Raw genomic sequence first — 20,829 nt, forward strand, 5'->3', positions numbered from 1 at the left:
AAATGCACGTGATTATTGATAGGTCGATCACGATCAACCTGTTGGTCGCTCTGATTAATAAAAATAGGGATTTAAAAATATTTATATAACGTGATCCTTTAATCGGGTTTCCAATCAAATAAAAAAAGTCAAACACTGCGTCAGAGTTTCTTGTATCATCATTCATTGACAACAACCCTTCCATTCGTACTTTCACTAGAAAGTTCTCGAAGCCTTTCGGTGCATCTCGGATCATCTTTCCATCAGCGCTCCCCTCCCACCGCTTGTTACCCTCCCCTCCCCCTAACTTCTTCAGCAGCCATTACAAAAAGGCTGCCCGTCACTTCCTTGCTTTGAGAGACGTTCTCCAATGTTCTGCAATCATTCAACGCCAACATCTATCGCAGGAAAGTTCCATAAATGAATTCCTTGCGAGGTCGTATTTGGGAGGTGGATGAATAGCGCTAGACGAACTTGAGTAAAGCTGGATAAAGAGTGTGAACATTTGCCCATATTACTGCGGTTAGACCTCTACTGTCATTCAATTTTTACGGGGGATCCACCAGTGGTTCAGGCCCAACTTTAATCTGTAGGGCCTGTCATGATCTGTGCATAAAGTGAACTTCAGTATGAACTTTATCCCTTGCCTTGAGCTTCTACTTACAGCTCCCGTGTTTAGGACAGTATATTTTTGCTGGTGTTGGGAATCGAACCTACAACAGAGTTGTGATTTTATTACACATCCGTGCGCTAACCAACTACTTCACTCTGGGGGTCAAGGAACAGACCTTCCAGCAAGCGATGCAAAATGCTGTTTCTGTGCATAAAGTCCACTCTAATCGGGATTGGACCTACAGTTTAAAGTGGGATCCGAACCACTGTACTATGTGCCTCCACTGGGAATCGAGCCCGGGACCCCTTGATTACTAGGCGAGGACGATACCACTACGCCATCGGGGAGTCCACAAAATGTTGAATACAAGCACTTTGTTTCTTCGTTGAGTCCCATAAATCTACTGTTACTTATAAAAAAAAAACAATTTTATTTTATTCAAGTTATATTTGCTCATTACATAGAGCCTATTGCAAAAAGTGCAGATGTACATACTGTACCTGGTAAATTTCGCAACGTGCATTAATGGAATTAATACATGTAATTAGAAAGTATTATATGATGTTGCAATTGCATAAAATTGCAATTTTTTTAGAAGATTTAATTTCGAAATTGTTTTTACCTTTTTATATAGTTTTTTAAAATATACAGTTATAACAATGGTTAATTTTTTTGACAAAAGAGAATCAGTTATACAATGGATGTTGTCAGTGTTACATTGTTGTAATATAGCAACTTAACTGTGAAATCAAGCCGTCTGTTTTATTATTTCAGATAAAAAATTTGATCACATTATTTTTTATTTAAAAATTATGAATCCCAAATATTATCAGGCAATTCAAAAACATCATTGCTTTCACAGTTTCTTGGTTTTCCGTTGCATTAAATTTTAAAGATGGTGGCTTACTTCACTTGTGAAAAAGAAAACTCCATAGTGGGTCTATGTTACCATTTTCATTATTTAATTTATTCCAGTGTTCTTCTGCAATGAACGAAGGTTCCCAGACATTCAAATCTATGTTTCCCTTCACTCTTTTTAAAACCCTTCTCTTTTTAATCAAATGCTTCTCTTCGATGATGTGAGCTGACAAACCTGTTCTTTGGTTTAAATTTATAATGTCCAAATCGTTTTCGTGCCATCTTATTGCCATTTTCCTTGCTGTTTGTCCTACATAGGTAATCCTTTGAACATGAACAACTTATATTATATATTCCTGTGGTTTCCAAATCTGGTAGAGATTTTCTCATTTTGTATTCATTAAATGTACATTCCAAACTTCTTGGTGATCTAAAAACAATTTTGAAATTAAATCTTCTAAAAAGAATTGCAATTTTATGGGAGAATCCTTTGTGGAATGGAATGCAAACAATTTCTCATCTTTGTCCGTATTTCTCTTTTCTTTTAGTTTTCTTGTGACTTGTTTCTTTGATTTGGTTTATTCTGTTAGTGTGAAAGCCATTTTCTTTTGCTATATTAAAAAGCTTTTCTTCTTCATTTTTGATATCCTTATTATTAGAACATTAGTCTTTGTGCTCTCAGAAAAAAAATTAAAAATATATTATCCATTGTTATACGAGAATGTTCTGTTTCCCCTGCTAGTTTTTTCCTATGGACTGATGTTTGAATTGTTTAGTTTAATCAAACTAAAAATAGATGTCTGATGAAGGGAGCGTATGTTCTCCTGAAACGTCGCAACGAAAAACTGTGTTTTTATGCTTGTAATAACCGTAGATAACAGAAAACATTGTTTTTATTTTGTAGTACTTTTTTGCATTTTTTGCTTTTAGGTCATTTTTCAGTAGTTTTTGCAGTTTTTATTGTATTTTTCTTCTCCCCTACTGTTTCGTGAATTTTAAATGTATTTTCGAGCATAATGTATGCACTTAACTTTCCTGACATGGTCTTTTTTTCAAGTTCCATATTAATCGAATATACTGTCAATGGAAATGCACAATTATTTTGAACTGAAATATTTGGCAATTGTTAAGTAATTAATTGTGGTACATTTATTTTTCGTCTGGCACTTAAAATACTTTGAGGTTTCCTTGCTGTCCACTATAATCTCTTTAATCTGTGGTTTTAGTCACAATATTTTAAAAAAATGTTATCTGATGTATGCGAAACAACTGTATTTTCAGATGATTACAGACTACTGTATCGTGCAAAGCCCACTATGAAAGACGGTGAATGACATACAGAAAAGCCTTGAAGTGAGAATAAAGAAAACTACATCCCTTTGCTGCAGTAGTTTGAACCATAAAACAACGGGTTTTGTTAATTATTCAACTACTCTGTTGTAATTTATGAAAAAAATCAAGCTTTCATTTTAAGAGCGAAAATTAATTTTAGGTCAGTTTTTACCATTTTTAGGTCATTTTTAGTAATTTCAAGGTCATTCTACAGGTTGTTATTTTTTTAGATATTTTAGGCAATCAGCTTTCGAGCCCTAGAATCTGTCTTGGTCCGTCCATACAGCTTCTGAGAGAGAGCTTACACGTTTGCGGTACAGTATTACAGATCTTCCTGCATAAACTCTATCATGTGAACGTTCAATATCTCTGGTGCCGATACCCACAAGGGATCATATAGCGATTGCACTCCCTGAGCCGGAGCCTGAGCCCCAGGCATGAACTAAAGTGTGGTGCTTCCGAAATGTTCTAGTTTCCGTTGTAATACGGAAGCAATATGAAACATTTTGGAACAGGAGGAGGCGGCTTGAATCGCAAACTCTATTCTGAATGCGAATCTCGTTCAACATAGTTCATTTCTCCCTTTCAACTGCGCCTCTGTAATGCACCCTTTCCAAGAAAACGGTCGCTTTGGGGGATCCTTTGAACTTTCAAGATTCTGTAATATGTCGATGACCGCTGCGCATGCGCTGAAGGCTGCCCATGAGAATTGAACCACCGGGCCAGTTGCCCGCACCAAGGTAGCAAATAACGAGCCGTGAAATCGGCAACAGCTGAGCAAATATGATCGTAGAGCGCCGTTGGACTTCTTAACTCGCAAAAAGACGATTTCATGCTAAAAATTCGGGTCTCGGCGTGAAAGAAACGAAGAGAGGGTAAAGAACAGCATTATTTGTGGTTTATGGTTTCAGTTGCTGGAAAATCCCTTTGTTCGTTGTGATGCATGCCTGCGAACTGTTCGTTGCGGTTAGACCAATGCTCATTACTAATCTTCACAACAGTCCTCCGTGCTGTACTTTATAAATGATATTTGTTGTTGGGGAAATTGCATTCTCCATGCCAGAAGAAGGTGGCATCAAACAACATTGCTTTTACAGTGAATTACAAGCAGTGCCGTGCCGTGGGGGGGGGGGGGGGTTACGTATACTTTCTTCAGTAGACAGTACCTATTTGCAATATTTTCTTGCCTTTCACGTTCTTTTTTTTTTTTTAGGAATACTGGGCCAAAAGGGAGTTATCACTCCTTTGGCACGCCACTGATGTTACACGAATTTAAAGGTCATTTTCAGCCTGTACGTATGCAGTCAGATACAAAAGCTAGATTCAATTCAAAACTGATACAAAATGTCTTGGAATTCTCAGGGAACAGCTTAGCAACAGTTGGCAGTTTTCCACCAACTCTTGTAGGAACTACTACTTATGCGGAATTCGAATCAAATATCTCCTCTGCTGATATGATTTTTCCATGCGGTTCTATAGTCAGTACTTGGATGCATGTTGCCTGCATCTGTGGATAAAATTATAGACTGCTAGTGTTGCCAACTAAGCTTACATAGAACTAAAATGTCATTTTTTTTTTCACTATGCCTATCAAATCTCAATCCTAATTGCTGCACAAGCAAACATATTGACTGAGAGAAATCACAGCTTTTCTGGCGTGACTTTCCTTAATAACAAGCAGACTCTTACATAAGCTTAAGGTTTTGTAGGACTAACTGATCTTGTACATTTAAATGCAGCCGTCTGGGGATATCGATTTCCTTAATGATGTTTTTACCCACTCAGCTTGAGTGGAGAGAGAAAGCGCGGAAGACCTGTACCATTAAAAGTCATCCAAATGAAAATTTCACGTTTCGAAAACTTACAACTCCTGTTCATGAAAATGACTTGGACATACTACTTGATAATTATTTCTAGAAATATTAAACGTTATGCAGAGTAGCGGCGATTGGGTTCCAAAACTAGGGGGCAAGGTGCAAGAAGGGTGGGCAGAGGGGGGGGACAACTGCCCTCAAATTTAGTCACGTTTGAAACTAGAACGGGATGGATTAGAAGTACCAACAGATAGTTGATCCTTTTCACTGCGCAGACTGTTATAATTTTTTTTTGGTATTTTCTAATATTCTACCGTTAATCTGAGCTGTGGCTTGTGAATGAGAAAGAAGCATGGTGTGTTTAACACACGCACGCCCATATTCACTTTTAAATCTTATTTAGGCCTACAATATAGCATTGAGACATACGAGTATAAAAAAACGTGCAAATTATATATCTATATATAAAAAGGGATGTGTGTGTGTATATGTATGTGTGTTTGTTCCGGCATAACTCTCGAACAGGTTTGTTAGAGGTCCAGGAATTTTAAATAAATTCAATTCCGGTCCAGGAGAGAAAATCAGCAAGCGTAAATGGGTTCCGGACCGTAAAGAACCTTTTTATCTGTAAAGTATTTAAATTCGGTCCAGGAACATTTCTCGATCAATTTAAATACGGTTCAGGAGCCTTTTTTCCGGATGAATTTAAATACGGTCCGGGAACCTATTTTCCGAACCAATTTAAATTCGGTCCAGGAACCTTTATTCCAGGAACAATTTAAATACGGTCCGGGAACCTTTTTTACGAATCAGTTGAAATAGGGTCCAAGTTCCGTATTGAAATGAAACAATACGCAACTTGGATCGAATACGGACCTGACGATAAACAATTATCCACTTGAGAGCATGAAAGACTAATCCAGGTGCTGGCTGTCTCGAGAATCTAAGGTACAAGGTAGAAATGGGCGAAACGCAACCGCTGCAGTCACGTTACCACTCTCCATACAGCCCCATTCTCTCGCGCGCATTCCTTCACTTGGTTGTAGCATCACTGGCGTTCCCTGCTGTAACATCTGCTGAGAACACAGCAGCTTCACGTTACCTCATCGACGGCTCCTATTGGCTGCGGTTCTTGGATCGGATGCCGGAGCAACACGTGACGAGTTTGTTTGAACTCAATGTAACGCCATATAGTCCATTGCGTTATGTACAGTAACTCTTCCACAAGGGAGTTTTTGAATATGTGTGTTTTGATTTATTCCAGCGAGACTTGCTTTCTCAATCACGATCAACAAGTCACAGGGGCAGTCTATTAAGTACTGCGGAGTGGATTTAAGATCGCCATGTTTCTCCCACGGATAACTTTTATGTTGTTTGCTCAAGGGTGGGTTCACCAAAGAATTTATTTATTCTTTCTCCTGGAGGTGAAACTAAAAATGTTGTTTATAATCAGGTTTTGAGTTAAATTAATATTATAGTGAATTTGTAAAATATTTTACTTTATAATTTGAATATTGTACTTATACTTTTAAATTCTTGTAAATAAAAGCAGTTACATTTTACACTATACTTAGAATTCATTATTTTCCTGTCTAATAGAAGATTGGAATAAATATATACCCGGGCAACGGCGGATAATCAGCAAGTAAATTATAAATTGGAATTAATGTAAACCATAAATTATTTTTAAAAAGGAACCATTAAAATTACATTAATTAGAATAATTATATAATAATTATTAATAGCGTCATCTTCAGTCAACTTTTTACAGTGCACTCTTTCTCATTTCGAAATGAGTGATTTAGTTTAGATGCCTGACGGTGCTAATGTAATGTATCATGGCAGATAAGATTTATATTGTTCATCTTGCTGCAGAGCTACTAAACAGTGCGGAAAAATATATTGAGCAGCGAGTAACGTCAATTAATTTTGTGCTTGAGTATTAGCACCATTGTTTTTTAAATGAAAATATTTGGAAAAAGCTGAGGATAAATTCCGGTCATGTTGGAATTCACTCAATGGGAAGTAGGTCATTAAAGGGAATCATTTAAGAGGAAGCATAACAACATCAGCCCATAAAGAACACCTGTGAACTTGCTCATTAATGGACAAATACATTGCCAGCTTTTTATTTGAGGGGAGAAACCTAAATATTTGATTTTTCACATGACCACACGTTTTGGAAAGACACGCTGGCGTAGATTCTTAAGATTTTTTAGGAACGAAATACTGTATTTCTTAACGATTTGCTTTAAGCAGAATAGTTTTTATGGAGTTTTCTCATTTAGTCATGGCCTTGGGAAGGAAGAAAGGTGTCCCCTTGTCATCTCCCCAAATCCAACGTATAGACAAATACTTCGAATTCAAAGCCTTGGCATTTGTCTTTAAGAAAAGTACTGAAGAAAAGTTGTGGAAATGGATAATAATCGTCGTACATCTGATGACTGTATAGATAAATACCAGACTTATAATGTCAAACATTATGAATGTTGAGAAAAGCAGGAAGGCTGACTTCCACAAACATCGATATCGTATACATTGTATGTCATCGGGGGCAAAATACTTGCTGCCAGAGGGGAGATTGCCCCTGGTGTGCAGATTAACAGGTCTGTTTCGGAGGGTGCAACAACCACTTGGTGAATTATGGGTTCTGTGGCCACGTTACTCAGTTGCGACCTTCAGAAAGAACTTACGATATTAAGTCACGCAGTTTGCATCATGGACTGTATCTGGAGCTGCATTTTGGCATGTAACCCCGCCTTTGAAAGAGGGGAAAGGCGCACTTTCTCTCGCTCAACAAACACTAGTTTTGTCCTCGAGATCACAAGATTCCTGCTTCGCTATTCTCTCACATATTGGCCGCGGGCGCTAGTGTTAAATCATGCGTTGCAGCGAACACACCCAAGGATATAAAATTTGAGACAGTTTGTTGTTTGCCTGTGCTTTGAAAACGTGGATTTCATTGTTTCATTTCATTGTTATTCTGTTAGAACTGTCACGTACCTTCCGTACACGATTGAAATGCAGTAAGATCAATGTTTTAGCCCTGCGCCTGATGGTATTATTGGTATTATTACTATGCAAACTACAGGAAGTTGCAGTGGTTTTTAAAGTAAAACTCTGGCAACATTGGGCGTGATGAAAACGCTCAAAAACATGTTTTGAATGGTTGGAAAGAACAAGGACACCTTGTTTCATGCTCATGTATACATCTAGTTCATTTCCTGTCCTGGTAGGCTAATGGTAAAATTGTTTCGCGCTCAAAATTAACTTTCTTATCACAAAAAGTTTTTCAGGGCACTAATAATTAACAGTGGTGAGAAAAGGTAGCCTTATTTGGAGACCGTACCTGTTTACTCGTTTCAATGTATATCTCGTCAGAACCAGAGATTTCACGATCCGGAGGGCGAGCTGTGGGTTCTCCCTTATCGCACAACGCTAGGGCAACCTTGTGTTCTGACAGACGAGGAACGCCTAATATTTAGGTTAGGCCTATTAGGTTTGGTTATCTTAGAATAAATACACTGCAAATTTATTATTTATGCTAATATAACTAAATATAACTAGCTTAACCACTTAGGCATTTAGCCTAACAATAAAAGCATTCCCCGGTGACGTCAGAACACAAGGTTGTCCTAGCTTTGTGCGATAAGGGAGGCCCCCGAGCGGAGAGGGTGAGGGATGGCCAATCAACAGTTCATGCTCATAGTCGCAATTAAACTTAGATGTAGAAAAGCGGCGTGAAATAACCAGAGAAGGAAAATAGAAAGTTGGGCATTTCGGAGAGCTCAGTTCCGGTAGCCTGCTTTTAAATACGTCGCTAACATTATCCAATGAAAAATGTTCTTGCATAACGGTGATTGACTGACTTGCTTTTTTTTACTTCGCCCTTTCTTTTTGCCACTCTTGGCTAATTTGCGAAGATAGGGATGAGTGATGACATGATGAAATTGATGAATAAACACTCCCAAACATCTATGCCCGGGCCGGGATTCGAACCCGGGACCCTGACGTCGTAGCGGGATGTGCTAACCACTCCGTCTCGGGGGCTGTCTCTTGCATAACGGATCCCTGGTACTTAATATTAATATTTTTCTCCACCTTGCCTCCACCGTATTATTAATTTGTTCCCTTAGCCGTAAGCTACCTTACTTGTTTCTTGTTCTTTTCTTTAACATGGTTGTCTTTTAAAATTCCTCTCCCCTTAGTTGCATCATCATTATTCATTCATGATGGGCTTCAGTTAAGAGCACGGGCTTGTTATTGCGCTCGCACAAGGCATGGAACCTGAGACGAGCGATAAATTAACCTTTTACCGAGTTCATATCGCACGACTTGCAGCGTATACAAATGAATCCTTATCGCGGCAGGGTGCCTTATCCTGCAGAGCGCCAAACGAGCGGTTTGTATGGAAATGAACATGCAAGGAACCAGAGGTTGCCATGGCAGTCGCTGCAAGCTGTTTTTTTTGCGGTCAACGTTCAAGGTCGTACGACTCCGATTCCTGGTTGGAAGATTGAAGTCTGATGATAACAGCTACCTTTGCAGGGAAACTAGTTCACATTGTATACCTGCATCTCTTCTCCCAGATGATTATGGATGGACTGAAAGTAACATGCGTTAATGGACATTTATACCCTCACAAACATGGGAAGCGTATCAGTGAATTTAATCAGTTGTTTTTGCAAGGGGAGAGGAGAGAGCAAGTTTCCCTCTCTGGCAGGATTCATCCCCCCCTTCTGTTGCAAATATTTATTCTCCAAGGGTGGGAGTGCAAAGTAGTAGATTTGTCTAAACTTCATTCTTTTATACTATTGTCCTAGTGTATCATTTGAGTTTTGGTTTTAAGTCCAATTTATTGTGGATAAGTTAATTGGGACTGGACCTACAGTTTGAAATTGGATCTGAACTACTGTGCTGACTCGACTATCGAACCTGGGACCCCTTGTTTACAAGGCGATGAAGTTGGCACACCACCATCCGTGAGGCACTTCTACTGCATCATATTAAAGATTATGTACATTTTGTTGGGGGGGGGGGGTGGAGGGGCAAGATTGTTACACACACACACACACACATATATATAAACTTTTCTAACGTTGGAAGCGGCCCCGGCGCCCACCCAGCGTCGAATAACGTGGGTACCTGGGGGAAACCCTGGGGGGTTAAGCCGGTCAGGGAGTGATGCTGATCACATCACCGCCACTCACGACCGGATCAAGAAAGTGTGGGGCGTTACCCCCACACCCACTATACGCCTTCATGGCGTGGTGCTAAGCACAGGGGAACACTTTATATATATATATATATATATATATATATATATATATATATATATATATATATATATATATATATGCTGTAAAATGTAAATGTTAAATTACGATGATTTAGATTAAACTTCATCTAGTTCCTCGAGCAAATCATAAATAGAAAAAATGAAAAAGTAAATATTCATTGCTTGCCACATGCTATTGTGCTTTAATTCCTGGCCTTGGAGTCATAGATTGATTGTTTCATTTCTCTTCTAACAGTAACTCCACAACCAAGTACACATGCAGATGAAGAACCAATGTCACAACAACCGACACGAAGGCTAATCAAAGTGGACTTCTCCAAATTACAAGTAAGTAATCTTGTAAGTAATTTTTAAGTAATCTCAAATCTTGCGTTCACAATGAAAGTTTAGGTAATTGTTTTCTTGCAGGAAATGATTTACAGTGAAAATAAAATATTACTTCCCCATGTGTGCTGTAACATCAGGATCAAATATCTTCTAAATTTGTTCTAGTTGTACACTTCTGGCAAAACCTTCCCTCTACCTCTCCTAATAGTTATCTTATCTAGGCATTGTTCTTATTCTGTTCTTGGTCTTCCTCTTTCTCCCCTATTTTTGATCCTGCTCCCAACATTTGTTCAGTTTCATCTCATCTTCCATTCTCCTGACTTCGGTGAAAAAATGAATGTGAAGCACACGAGACTTGTTCATGGCTGTCAACTTAATCCTTCAGTTTGACTATGACTGCAAACTTTTTGACAATTTCTGTGTAAACGCTAATACTGATCAAGAAATTTTCATGCTCGAAAAGTTCAATGATACAGTAGACTTTTGGTAGTTAAAATTAATTGCTATTCTTTTGCAATACTTTTCTGTAGAAAACTTTTTTATACCACCTGAATTGTGTTTTTAATAATTCTTTCCAGTCCTTTCTTTTATTATTGTTTCTCTCATTACAGATTGATGATGATGACGACGATGACGATGATATTGCAGATCTTACACTTGATTCGCCTCTTGAGAATGGTTTCTCTGAGCAGCACGATAAGAGTACGCCAACATCCCCATCTCCCTGGCATCGGACAGGTATCTCAAGCCAGTTTGAAGGTAATTTACTGTGAGTGCTTCCCCCCTTTGTGACTTCCCCAGTAGATACCTTGGAGAGACTCATACCACTGTGTTTGATGTTGTACCATCTTAGATCTTTCATTCTATTTCTAAATTTGAGGCATTTATTGTGAGGCAATTAGAATATGTATTCACAATGCTGGAACATCAATTGTAAGTTTTTCAAGAATCCCAGGAACGTAAAATTGACCTTCCACTCTAAAAACAGTGTTAAAATATATGTACTAATGTGTGCATTGTATAACTAAGGAAGTATAGGTATGGATGTGTGTATTGTATAACAGATAGGTATGGATGCATGTTGTAAAACTAAGGTGAAGTTCGAATTACATATAAACGAAGTACCTTTAATTGTAATTAATAATGTTGTAATTTCATGTTGACTTTTTCCAAGTCTAACCTTCAGTCTTGAAAATTTATGAATATTTGGATTTTGATTTTTGAAAAATTGCAATGTATTAAAGCTTTAATGACCTTTAGTACACAGAATTTTCTGATTATTGGATTCCAGTAATGTACCAGCATAACTAGGAGTTGATATTTAGAAGAGCATCCAAATTCATAAGTTTTGACACACATGAGATGTGAAATTCTAATTTTTGGATGGGGAAGGGTGGGAGATGACTTCAGATTCAGGGTAGTCTCGATCTCCATTGACCTTCCTGCTATGATTGTAAACATTGGATTCTTCCTAGTTTCAGTTGCAAATTGACTACTAGGTTCACCCCTCCCCATTTAGAGTAGAAGTGGATATTTTCCTGGGTGTTTTTGCATGAAAATTCCAAATGCATTGAGTTAGAAGAGCTATCCAAACTGTTTCAGCTTCTGTAGAAATAACTTTTCAGTCATGTATTTTAATAAGAGGCATCTACAGATAAATAAACTGACTTAACAACATGGATGATATGGCATGGCTATTATTCTGTTTGTTTGTCTATTCCATCCAAATCTCGACAAAAAAATTTGTCTCTTCAAATAAATTAACCTTTCATCTTGGCAGCTTCAGTAAAATATGCATTACATGATAGTCATATCCATTCTTGGATGTAAATTATCAGCATCTTAGCACAGCAAAGGGTAGAAATCAGTGAGAGTATAAATAAAATATCAAATTATACAGGTTGTGCACCCACCAGTACCTGTGATAATTGTAGTAATTAAAACGTATGAAAAGTTAACCAATATTTATATTATACAACTTTCCTTTTGTCATGTGTATTTAATGGAGTACTTGTCAAACCCACGATATTTTCTTTATGAATAGTTTTATCTTATATTTCCCCCTATCTTTCTCTTCTGATTTATAACTGTTATTGAAGAGGGATACTGCTACAGCTACAAGAACAGTGCGGGTGGGAGATGAAATGGGGTTGATATTAGATCAGTATGGTAAAATTATTAACATATGAGCATTTTCCTTGCAATTAAATTTTGAATATTCAGTTTTTCACGAACTTATTTTTACTCTTTATCAATCTATCCATTGTTCCATGCAAATCCTTCATGAGCATTCGATTTCCCTATTTTTCCATTACTCGTCAATGAATTGTGTGGAACAGTGAGTAAATTGATGTGAGAAGATTATCTTCCTCCACACACTCATGAAACTAAATTTCTTTAGATATAACATTGTACTTGTTGATAATTGAAGTCACTTTTTTTTTCCCCTTAATACGAGGGGTGATCATAAAGTTTGTTTTATCACAGATGGCAAAGAAAGTTACTGCAAGAATTCTCTAATACGTAAAGTGTTGCCGTTCTCATTTCTAAAGACACTAAACTTTCTCTGGTGTAGTACCATCAGATGCCAGTAGAACAAATCCAACATGGTGCGAAAGAACTTGTGCTGTGATTTGTTTCCTGTTCTTGAAAAGAGAAAAACGAGAAGGATATTCAAGCTTAGCTGTGGTAAAAGGAGCTAAATGCTTTAAATATGGACAAACAAGTTTTGTAGTTGGCAGCCATTGCTCAGCAAAGAAACAAGGATCGGAGGTCTTATTGCTTGAAGACTGGAATATCACTCTTGATGCAATCGTGCAGAAAGTCTGCATCAGTCACAGCATTATTCACAATTCTTTGAATATGACAAAGATCACTACCAAATGGGCTCTGAGATTGCTAATGCCCATTCAAAAACAGCAGAGCCAGGACTTGATGGGGGTAAATACTGATGCTGTACCAGGCAGGCATGGAGTATTTCTTTGAATGGCTTATCACCATGAATGAAAGATAGGTTTAGCACTGCAATTTGAAATTAAAACTGTGAGTAAACAATGGACACACACACACATTCATCATCTCCACAGAATGCAAAAATGCACCTGTCATCTGGAATAGTGATGATCAATATTTTCTGGAACTTCCATGGCATGCTCATGACTGATCACACCCACTATGAACAAACTATCACAGGGGATATTATTGGGACCTCAATAACATAAAGGGTTATGAGAAACATCATGGAATACTGAGAAAATATGTCCAACTCCTTGTAAACAATGCATCCACTAAGACAGTGAAACATACTGGCACTTTGGGCTATGGACTTTTGCCTCACCCACCTTACTCGCCAGAACTGGCAACCAGTGACTTCTTAGTTTTTCCTTGCCTGAAGACCACACTTCATGTTCGGCCTTTCTGAGGTGCAGTTCTTCAACACCAACCACTGGCAATGGATTCATCGCTGGGAGAAGTTTGTCACCTTATGTGGTGCATATGTAAAAATGGTCTTGGTACAGTTGGATCCATGAGTATTACTGTGCACATTGTCCATCACCATGTTCGTGCATTTTATTTGACCCAATAAGAACTTCAAGAATTAAAAGAAAACTCAGAACAAGCTGTTGACAACTTCTGCACCAGCATACATAAATATTCATCGCTTAAAAACACACAGGATGTAAGATAAAAATTAATGAAAATAGGCATTGACAATTTGCACGGTAATACTTGTGGATCCCACTGTACATCACTAAGGCTCTTACCTGTGATTCTCTTCCTTCTTGACAAATTTTGTAACTGCCCCTCGTATTTGCAATTATCAAATGAACATTCCATTTACACAAGCGTACATGAACTTTATTAATTTATTTTTCGAAAAGAACCATCATTTTGCTCATTCTTTTCAGATTAACTGTTTCTTGACAATTTTTATTTTTAAAAGGGGCACAAGGTGATGGGGTCAATTTCAGAACAGAAAAAACAATACTTTACCAATTTCAAAATGTAGATTGTAGATTTGGTTTTTCGCTTTGCATGTGCGTGTGTGTACTTCCTCTGGTATGTTTTTTAACTGCTGTATTGTTACTTTACTGCTTGAACTTTTTATATTTATATAAATTTACTTAACATAGTAACACAAAGGAGAACACTCACAGTAAATAACATTCATATGGTAATATTACATTTGTATCATTTTTCCTTTTAAGTTATATTATTTTCCTAGTGTGCCTATGCAAGCTATAGATATAAATTTGTTTACAATGCAGTAGATGTTGGCAGTAATTTGTATATCTTTATTTTTCCCTGCAGATCCTCTGTGAAGTTGGTAGTAGTTTTTCATTACTGACTGATTTTGTACTAGTATTTTTATTTTCGTTTGCATAAAATGTGTGTTTATTAGAGTAGTGATTGATGTTATTGAAGTGATATTCAAATTCTTTTCATAGTGTGATAAAATGCATCACAAAAAGAAACTTGTCATTATTAGCATTAAAATGGGATTAGTACATTTTCTTTCTTATCTTTTGAAGAGGAAAATACACACTTTGCTTAAATCTCACCAGTTCCCTTCAAAATAGGTATAGCTTTAAAGCAAGTGACATAATCCATGTATTTAGTAGAACAAACTGAAAGGGAATATGTTTCCTTTCTTAATAATATATTTTGGAAAATTTTGCTTCAGTTGGAAAAAACAAATAAATATCAAATTTAAAATCATTGTGTATGGTGAGATTTAGAATAGTGGTCTCCTAAACTGCACCACAGGTAGCCCAAATCACATCTCTGACAAGTTTGTTCAGAAAGTATACTTATTTAAAGTTGTAGCAAACTTGTGTAATAAAACATCTTCAGTATCAGAAAAGTATAGCCTTGTCCTAGACATGAAGAACAAAATGTCTTGTTAGCATTTATAGCTTTAATAACAAATCTGTAAACATTAAGCTGCAGTTCATTTGCAAACTCGAATGTACAGTGTTTTCCTCATTTGAAAATCCAGAAAACAATTCATGTGCCAATTTTTTGCACATTATACATTGCACCATGTTTTCATCCATCTTTTTTGCATAAGAAATATATAATTTTGTTTCATTTTCAGATTGAGTATTAACTTGGTCATGGTTTTCAGTTTGAACAAAACCATAGGCCTATTTTTTTCATGATCTTTATTTTGTTCTCTTGCTTCTGATGCCTCAACAGTGATGCAGGCCGATACTTTTCATGTTTCTTTATGCCATTTGTGCCTGCAATGAGGTTGAAGGACAATTTTTCTATGAACTCGGATATTCATAAGGAAACAAGTTGGCGAAGTACTCAGCTCATTTCTTCTCCATTCCCACTAGCTTATACTTGTAGGTACATGTTAGTAGTTCTGCTCTTTGGGGGTCATCATGCTATAAACCTGGTTTTCTTTTGCCCTGGCTTTAACATTGGCAAGCACTTCATTCAGATATTTTCTTAATGAGACAGCTTGGAAATTTTTCTACCCCTGTTCCAGATGCTGCAACTCTCTGTGGAAATTTCAGATGAACTTTCAGTAGAATCTTTTCTTTGAATGAGATCATCATCTAGGTTATTTTGCAGAGTTTATTGTTCAGTTGTGCAGCATTGCCCTTTTTTTCATCTCCTCATTTGACTTTCTCAATTGGACTTGACCCTTGACAAAACAAATTACTCCCATGTAACCCAAATCTCACCAGTGTGACTTGGCCAACAGCAACTTGGTGCAATTTAGGAACCTCTCTCATTTTGAAATCTATAATTTTTCCTGCACAACTTAATGAGGATGCTAATCGTATTAAAAAGAATCTGGGGTGACTCACCATTGCATCGAAAGCGGTAGAAACCGACTGGACTTAAAAACATGAAAGCATTTTCTTAAAATTCATTCGAAACACTTGTCACTTCACAGGATCTTCCTCACGGCATAGTGGTAATATCATCCCCTTGTTATCAAGGGGACCTAGGTTTGATACCCAGTGGAGGCACATAGCAGTTTGAATCCTACTTTAAAATGTAGATCCAGTCCCAACTAGCCTATTTGTGCATAAAGTGGACTTAAAGCAAACTTTGGATGTGGATTCCTATAGGATCCAAATCAAAAAGGTTTTAAATGCACCTGTTACATACAAACAAAGGCAACCTTTCCCCGTTTTTACAATAAGTAAAATGTGATATTGTTGTATTGTTTTCAAAAGAAGAGACTTCAATAGAATTTGATAATTTTATTTCATCACAATATGTTTTGAATTATGGCTTCTTCAATATAACATGAAGATGAATCATAGCAAATGAGGCTAGAATATAATGCGAAAGTATTATCTTGTTAGTGGTTTATCCAACTTGGGAGTTTGGGATTGTAAAAATAATGGTACTGATTATAAGTACAAAATAAAGAAATCATGTTGCCCACCTTAACAAAATTCCTAGGACAACTACTGGTTGTTGTCACTAAATCAATACTCTACAAACTTGAATTTTCACAACTAACTAACTAACTAACTAACTAACTCCATAGCCTTCTTAAACCCGAAGGTTCATGGCTGCAGCAACACAGGCCTTCCATCTTTCCCTATCTTGAGCAAGTTCTATATACTCTTTTCCATCCCTACAGATTTCCTTTAGGTCCATCTCAACGTTGTCCCTCCATCTTCGTCTTGGCCTTCCTACAGGTCTCTTACCATCAGGTTTCCCAACAAGAAGCCTGTAAACTCCTCTTTCCTCTCCCATTCGTGCCACATGGCCTGCCCACCTAAGTCTTCTTGATTTAATTATTCTAATAATATCTGGACATGAATACAAATTATGTAGTTCTAAATTATGTAATCTTCTCCACTCACCTGTCTCCTCATCCCTTTTAGGTCCAAATATTTTCCTAAGGATCTTATTTTCAAATACTCTCAATTTATGTTCCCCTTTCAATGTAAGGGACCAAGTTTCACATCCATATAATACTACAGGCAAAATTACGGTTTTGTATATTTTAACTTTTAGTTTCTTAGATATTAAACGAGAAGACAAAAGTTTATGAAGAGAGAAGTAACATGCATTTCCTGAATTAAGCCTACTTTTTATTTCCTCTTTCATAGAATTTTCATTTGTTAATATTACTCCTAAGTATTTGAATTTGGAAACTGGTTCAAACGAGTTGTTATCAATAATTAGATTTTGATTATTACCTAACACTTGGTTTCGGCCTGTAAGCATATATTTAGTTTTCTCTTTGTTAGCTTCCAAACCTATCTCTTTAGCAGTTTTGAAAAATATTTTAGCATTATTCTTAATTGTAATCACATTATCCCCTAGTAAGTCTACATCATCTGCATATGCTAACAACTGAGTCACACCATTTAATTTTAGTCCTTCTTTAGTTTCTTTTACCTTCCTTACAGCATATTCTAAGGCAAAATTAAAGAGCAATGGAGATAATGCATCTCCTTGTTTTAACCCATCATGAATTGTAAATTTGTCAGACATATTAATACCTACACGAATTTTACTTTCTGTTTCACTGGTGCATATTTTTATCATACTAACAAGCTTCTTAGGTATTCCAAACTCTACTAATATATTATATAATTTATCTCTTTTGACCGAATCATATGCTTTTTTGAAATCAATGAATAGCTGATGGACATTTTGATTATATTCCCACTTTTTTTCAAGTGTCTGTCTGATGTGAAAAATTTGATCTGTAGTTGATCTGTTACGTTTAAATCCACATTGATAATCACCTATAATTTCATTAGCATATGGGGTTAGTCTTGTTAAAAGAATGTTAGACAATATTTTGTATGTTGTTGAGAGTAGAGAAATTCCACGGTAATTATTGCAGTTCATTTTATCACCTTTTTTAAACACAGGAACAATTATGGATTCTTTCCACTGTTGAGGGATTTCTTCTTTATTCCATATTAAACAAATTAATTTATGAATTTGACATATTAATGAATTTCCACCATATTTAATTAACTCAGCTGGTATTAAATCAATGCCAGGTGCTTTGTTATTCTTTAGCCTTTTAATAGCATCTTTAACTTCAGTCAAGTTAGGTTCTGGAACTAAAGGTTCTGCTGTGTGGACTTCATTTACTTATGATTTATCTCCTACATGGACATTTAAAAGGTCATTAAAGTAGTTCTTCCATCTGTTTAGAATATCGCTTGGGTCAGCTAGAAAATGACCGTCTTTATCTTTTATCAAGTTTACTTTAGGTTGCCACCCCTTTCTACACTCATTTACACCTTTATATAGATCTCTGATATTTTTATTTTTGCTGTTTGTTTCAATTTCGTTAATTTTGCTTTTCAAGTAATCTCTTTTTTTACTTCTAAACGTGCGGTTAACTTCTCGCTTTATTCTATTATAATTGTTTAGATTTGTATCATCAGAGTTATTTAACCACCTAAGTCTAGCCTGATTTCTTATTTCTATTAGATTATGACATTCAGTATCAAACCATGGCTTACCTTTTCTTGGTTTATGGTATCCTATACTTTCTTTAGCTGCTGATTCTATTGCATTACGTATGTGCTCCCAATTCTTATTTACATCTGTTTCATTTATATTTTCATCATCATTTAAATCCTGCAAACATCAAATCTATTTGACAGTTTAATTTGGTAATCTTTCTTAATTCTTTCATCAGTAAACTTTCCTGTATCAAATTTTATAACTTTTAGATTTTGTTGCTTATGATTTATCACCGAGAGTCTTTCTCTTAATTTAGCAATTACTAAATAATGGTCACTGGCACAGTCAGCACCTCTATGAGTGTGAATTTTCACAACTCATTTATAAATCAGATTTATGATTCCCTTAAGTAGTTTGTTTACTGGGCTTGTGTATCCATCTTTTATGCGACTTTGATTTTTTTAAAGAAAAATAATACTGAAACTTCATTTTTTACTCTCACTAAAATTGATTTTATTCAAAAATAAGAAATCATTACATTGAAAGTCATTCCAGACAGGTAGTTACTGTGCATAGTATAGTTTTCCTTTCATCTTCGTCAGAATAACAAATAGAAGTTTTGTAATATTTTCCCACCTATATATCATAGTGTTAATGACATTAGAATTCAGAAGTAAAATTGAGACCATTAATTCCATACTACATGTACTTTTTACTTAATTTTTAGAAACTCTTAGTAGAAATTTGCAATGCTGGATAATCAACATTACCTCTCTTCTTTAGAATTGCGTATCATAAAATGTTGCATTTGTTCATTGCTGATTTTGTTATAGCTTATGATTTGGCAACACAATGTCCTACACGGAAGTCGATGAAGCGAAGACATACCATTGTGGTTTGTGAGTTGGAGACTCAATCGCAGCCTCAGTCAAGGCCCCAATCTCGTGGCCCATCTTCAGGCGACTCTGAAAGTGGCGACAATTTAGGATCTCTGGCACCCGAGCTTTCTTGGTCACGGTCTTCTTTGCAGGATGAACTTCTCCAATCCGTAAGTACATTCAACTAGTGTTTTAATTATTCAGTTGCTGTTAAATTTCATGCTATTGATATTTGACAATTGTACCCACTGGGGGAGAGGGGTGTAAGAGGATGCATCCACCTCCCCTCAAATTACCTATCAGTAGTGATTAATAATAGTAATTAGGAAGAAAGTAGATCCATTCCTAATTAGCTTTGGTTTAATAAAATGACACTTAGTGGCATGGCCGTAGGCAGGAAAATTTTTTTTTTTGGGGGGGGGGTTCATTCATAGTTGTTCCCATGGGCATCGCCAGAAATTTGAATAATAGAAATAATAACAAAAATTGTACAATAATAATTAAAATTTCATAATAATAAAACAAATTTATTCCATAATAATAATACTAATAATAATAATTATTATATTATTGTAATATCCTTGAGGGGGCTTACTCAATCCAGCAGATGAGTGAATATCCAGCACAAGTTTCTTTTTGCTTTTTTTATGTTTCATACAGTGTGTACTGAAATGGACAATTATTATACTTCATTAAACTTTAGATACCTTCAAGAGAAAAGCTTTAAAAGTTAGATGGAAATTTTAGTCATAAAGTTTTTGTTGTTTGACTTCAAAATTAAATTTTTGGAATTTTGAAAAGTGTGGAACCAGTTATTCTTTTTAAAAACTTAGCCTGGTGATGGATTGTAACCTCAATCGCGAACATAATGCGCTAAGAAACTGGAGGTACTAGGTTTGAACTCCTATCAAGGGGGATTTTCGACTTTATCGGACAGGGAATTTAAAAGCTGGAAAGGGAATTTTGGGACAATCATAAGGGAATCGTCAGTCTATATTCCTTGTGACGCAGGAGCAACACTGGAAAGATGACAGCAGAAGTGATAATGGAGGGGTCGCGGGTGGGATACGATTCTGAGAATAAATCCTGTTTCACTCAAGTTTCAGAATTCCAAATGTATGAAAATTCTAGCTCGATCGTTTCGACATTGTCTCCATGTATTTTTGTGATGCTTCGGAAAAAAATTGAAAATTTGTTACAGATTTTGGTTTCTGAACTTCCATTAATCCAACATGTCAGAAGTTTCGGGGGGGGGGGGGGGTTGAACCCTAGAAACCCCCCTCTAAATACGGCCATGCTTAGTGGTATAACAAATCC

At 36.4% G+C, this 20,829-nt stretch overlaps 1 protein-coding gene across 7 annotated transcripts in view; it reads left to right on the forward strand.

The window, feature by feature from the left end:
• The window catches only part of spir (spire type actin nucleation factor), a 322,402-nt gene that overhangs the window by 280,753 nt on the left and 20,820 nt on the right, over nt 1-20,829 (forward strand). For 4 of the 7 annotated variants that reach the window (XM_083138861.1, XM_083138867.1, XM_083138865.1 and 1 more), the window contains 3 exons: nt 10,131-10,234; nt 10,834-10,981; nt 19,468-19,682. In XM_083138861.1, coding sequence (XP_082994987.1) covers nt 10,131-10,234; nt 10,834-10,981; nt 19,468-19,682 — 467 coding nt within the window. The remainder of the gene's footprint in view (nt 1-10,130; nt 10,235-10,833; nt 10,982-19,467; nt 19,683-20,829) is intronic. The other 3 variants (XM_083138863.1, XM_083138862.1, XM_083138866.1) reach the window with 3 other exon arrangements.

The sequence above is a fragment of the Lepisma saccharinum genome, chromosome 17 (assembly GCF_977018435.1).
Source record: "Lepisma saccharinum chromosome 17, izLepSacc3.1, whole genome shotgun sequence".
Lineage (NCBI taxonomy): Eukaryota > Metazoa > Arthropoda > Insecta > Zygentoma > Lepismatidae > Lepisma > Lepisma saccharinum.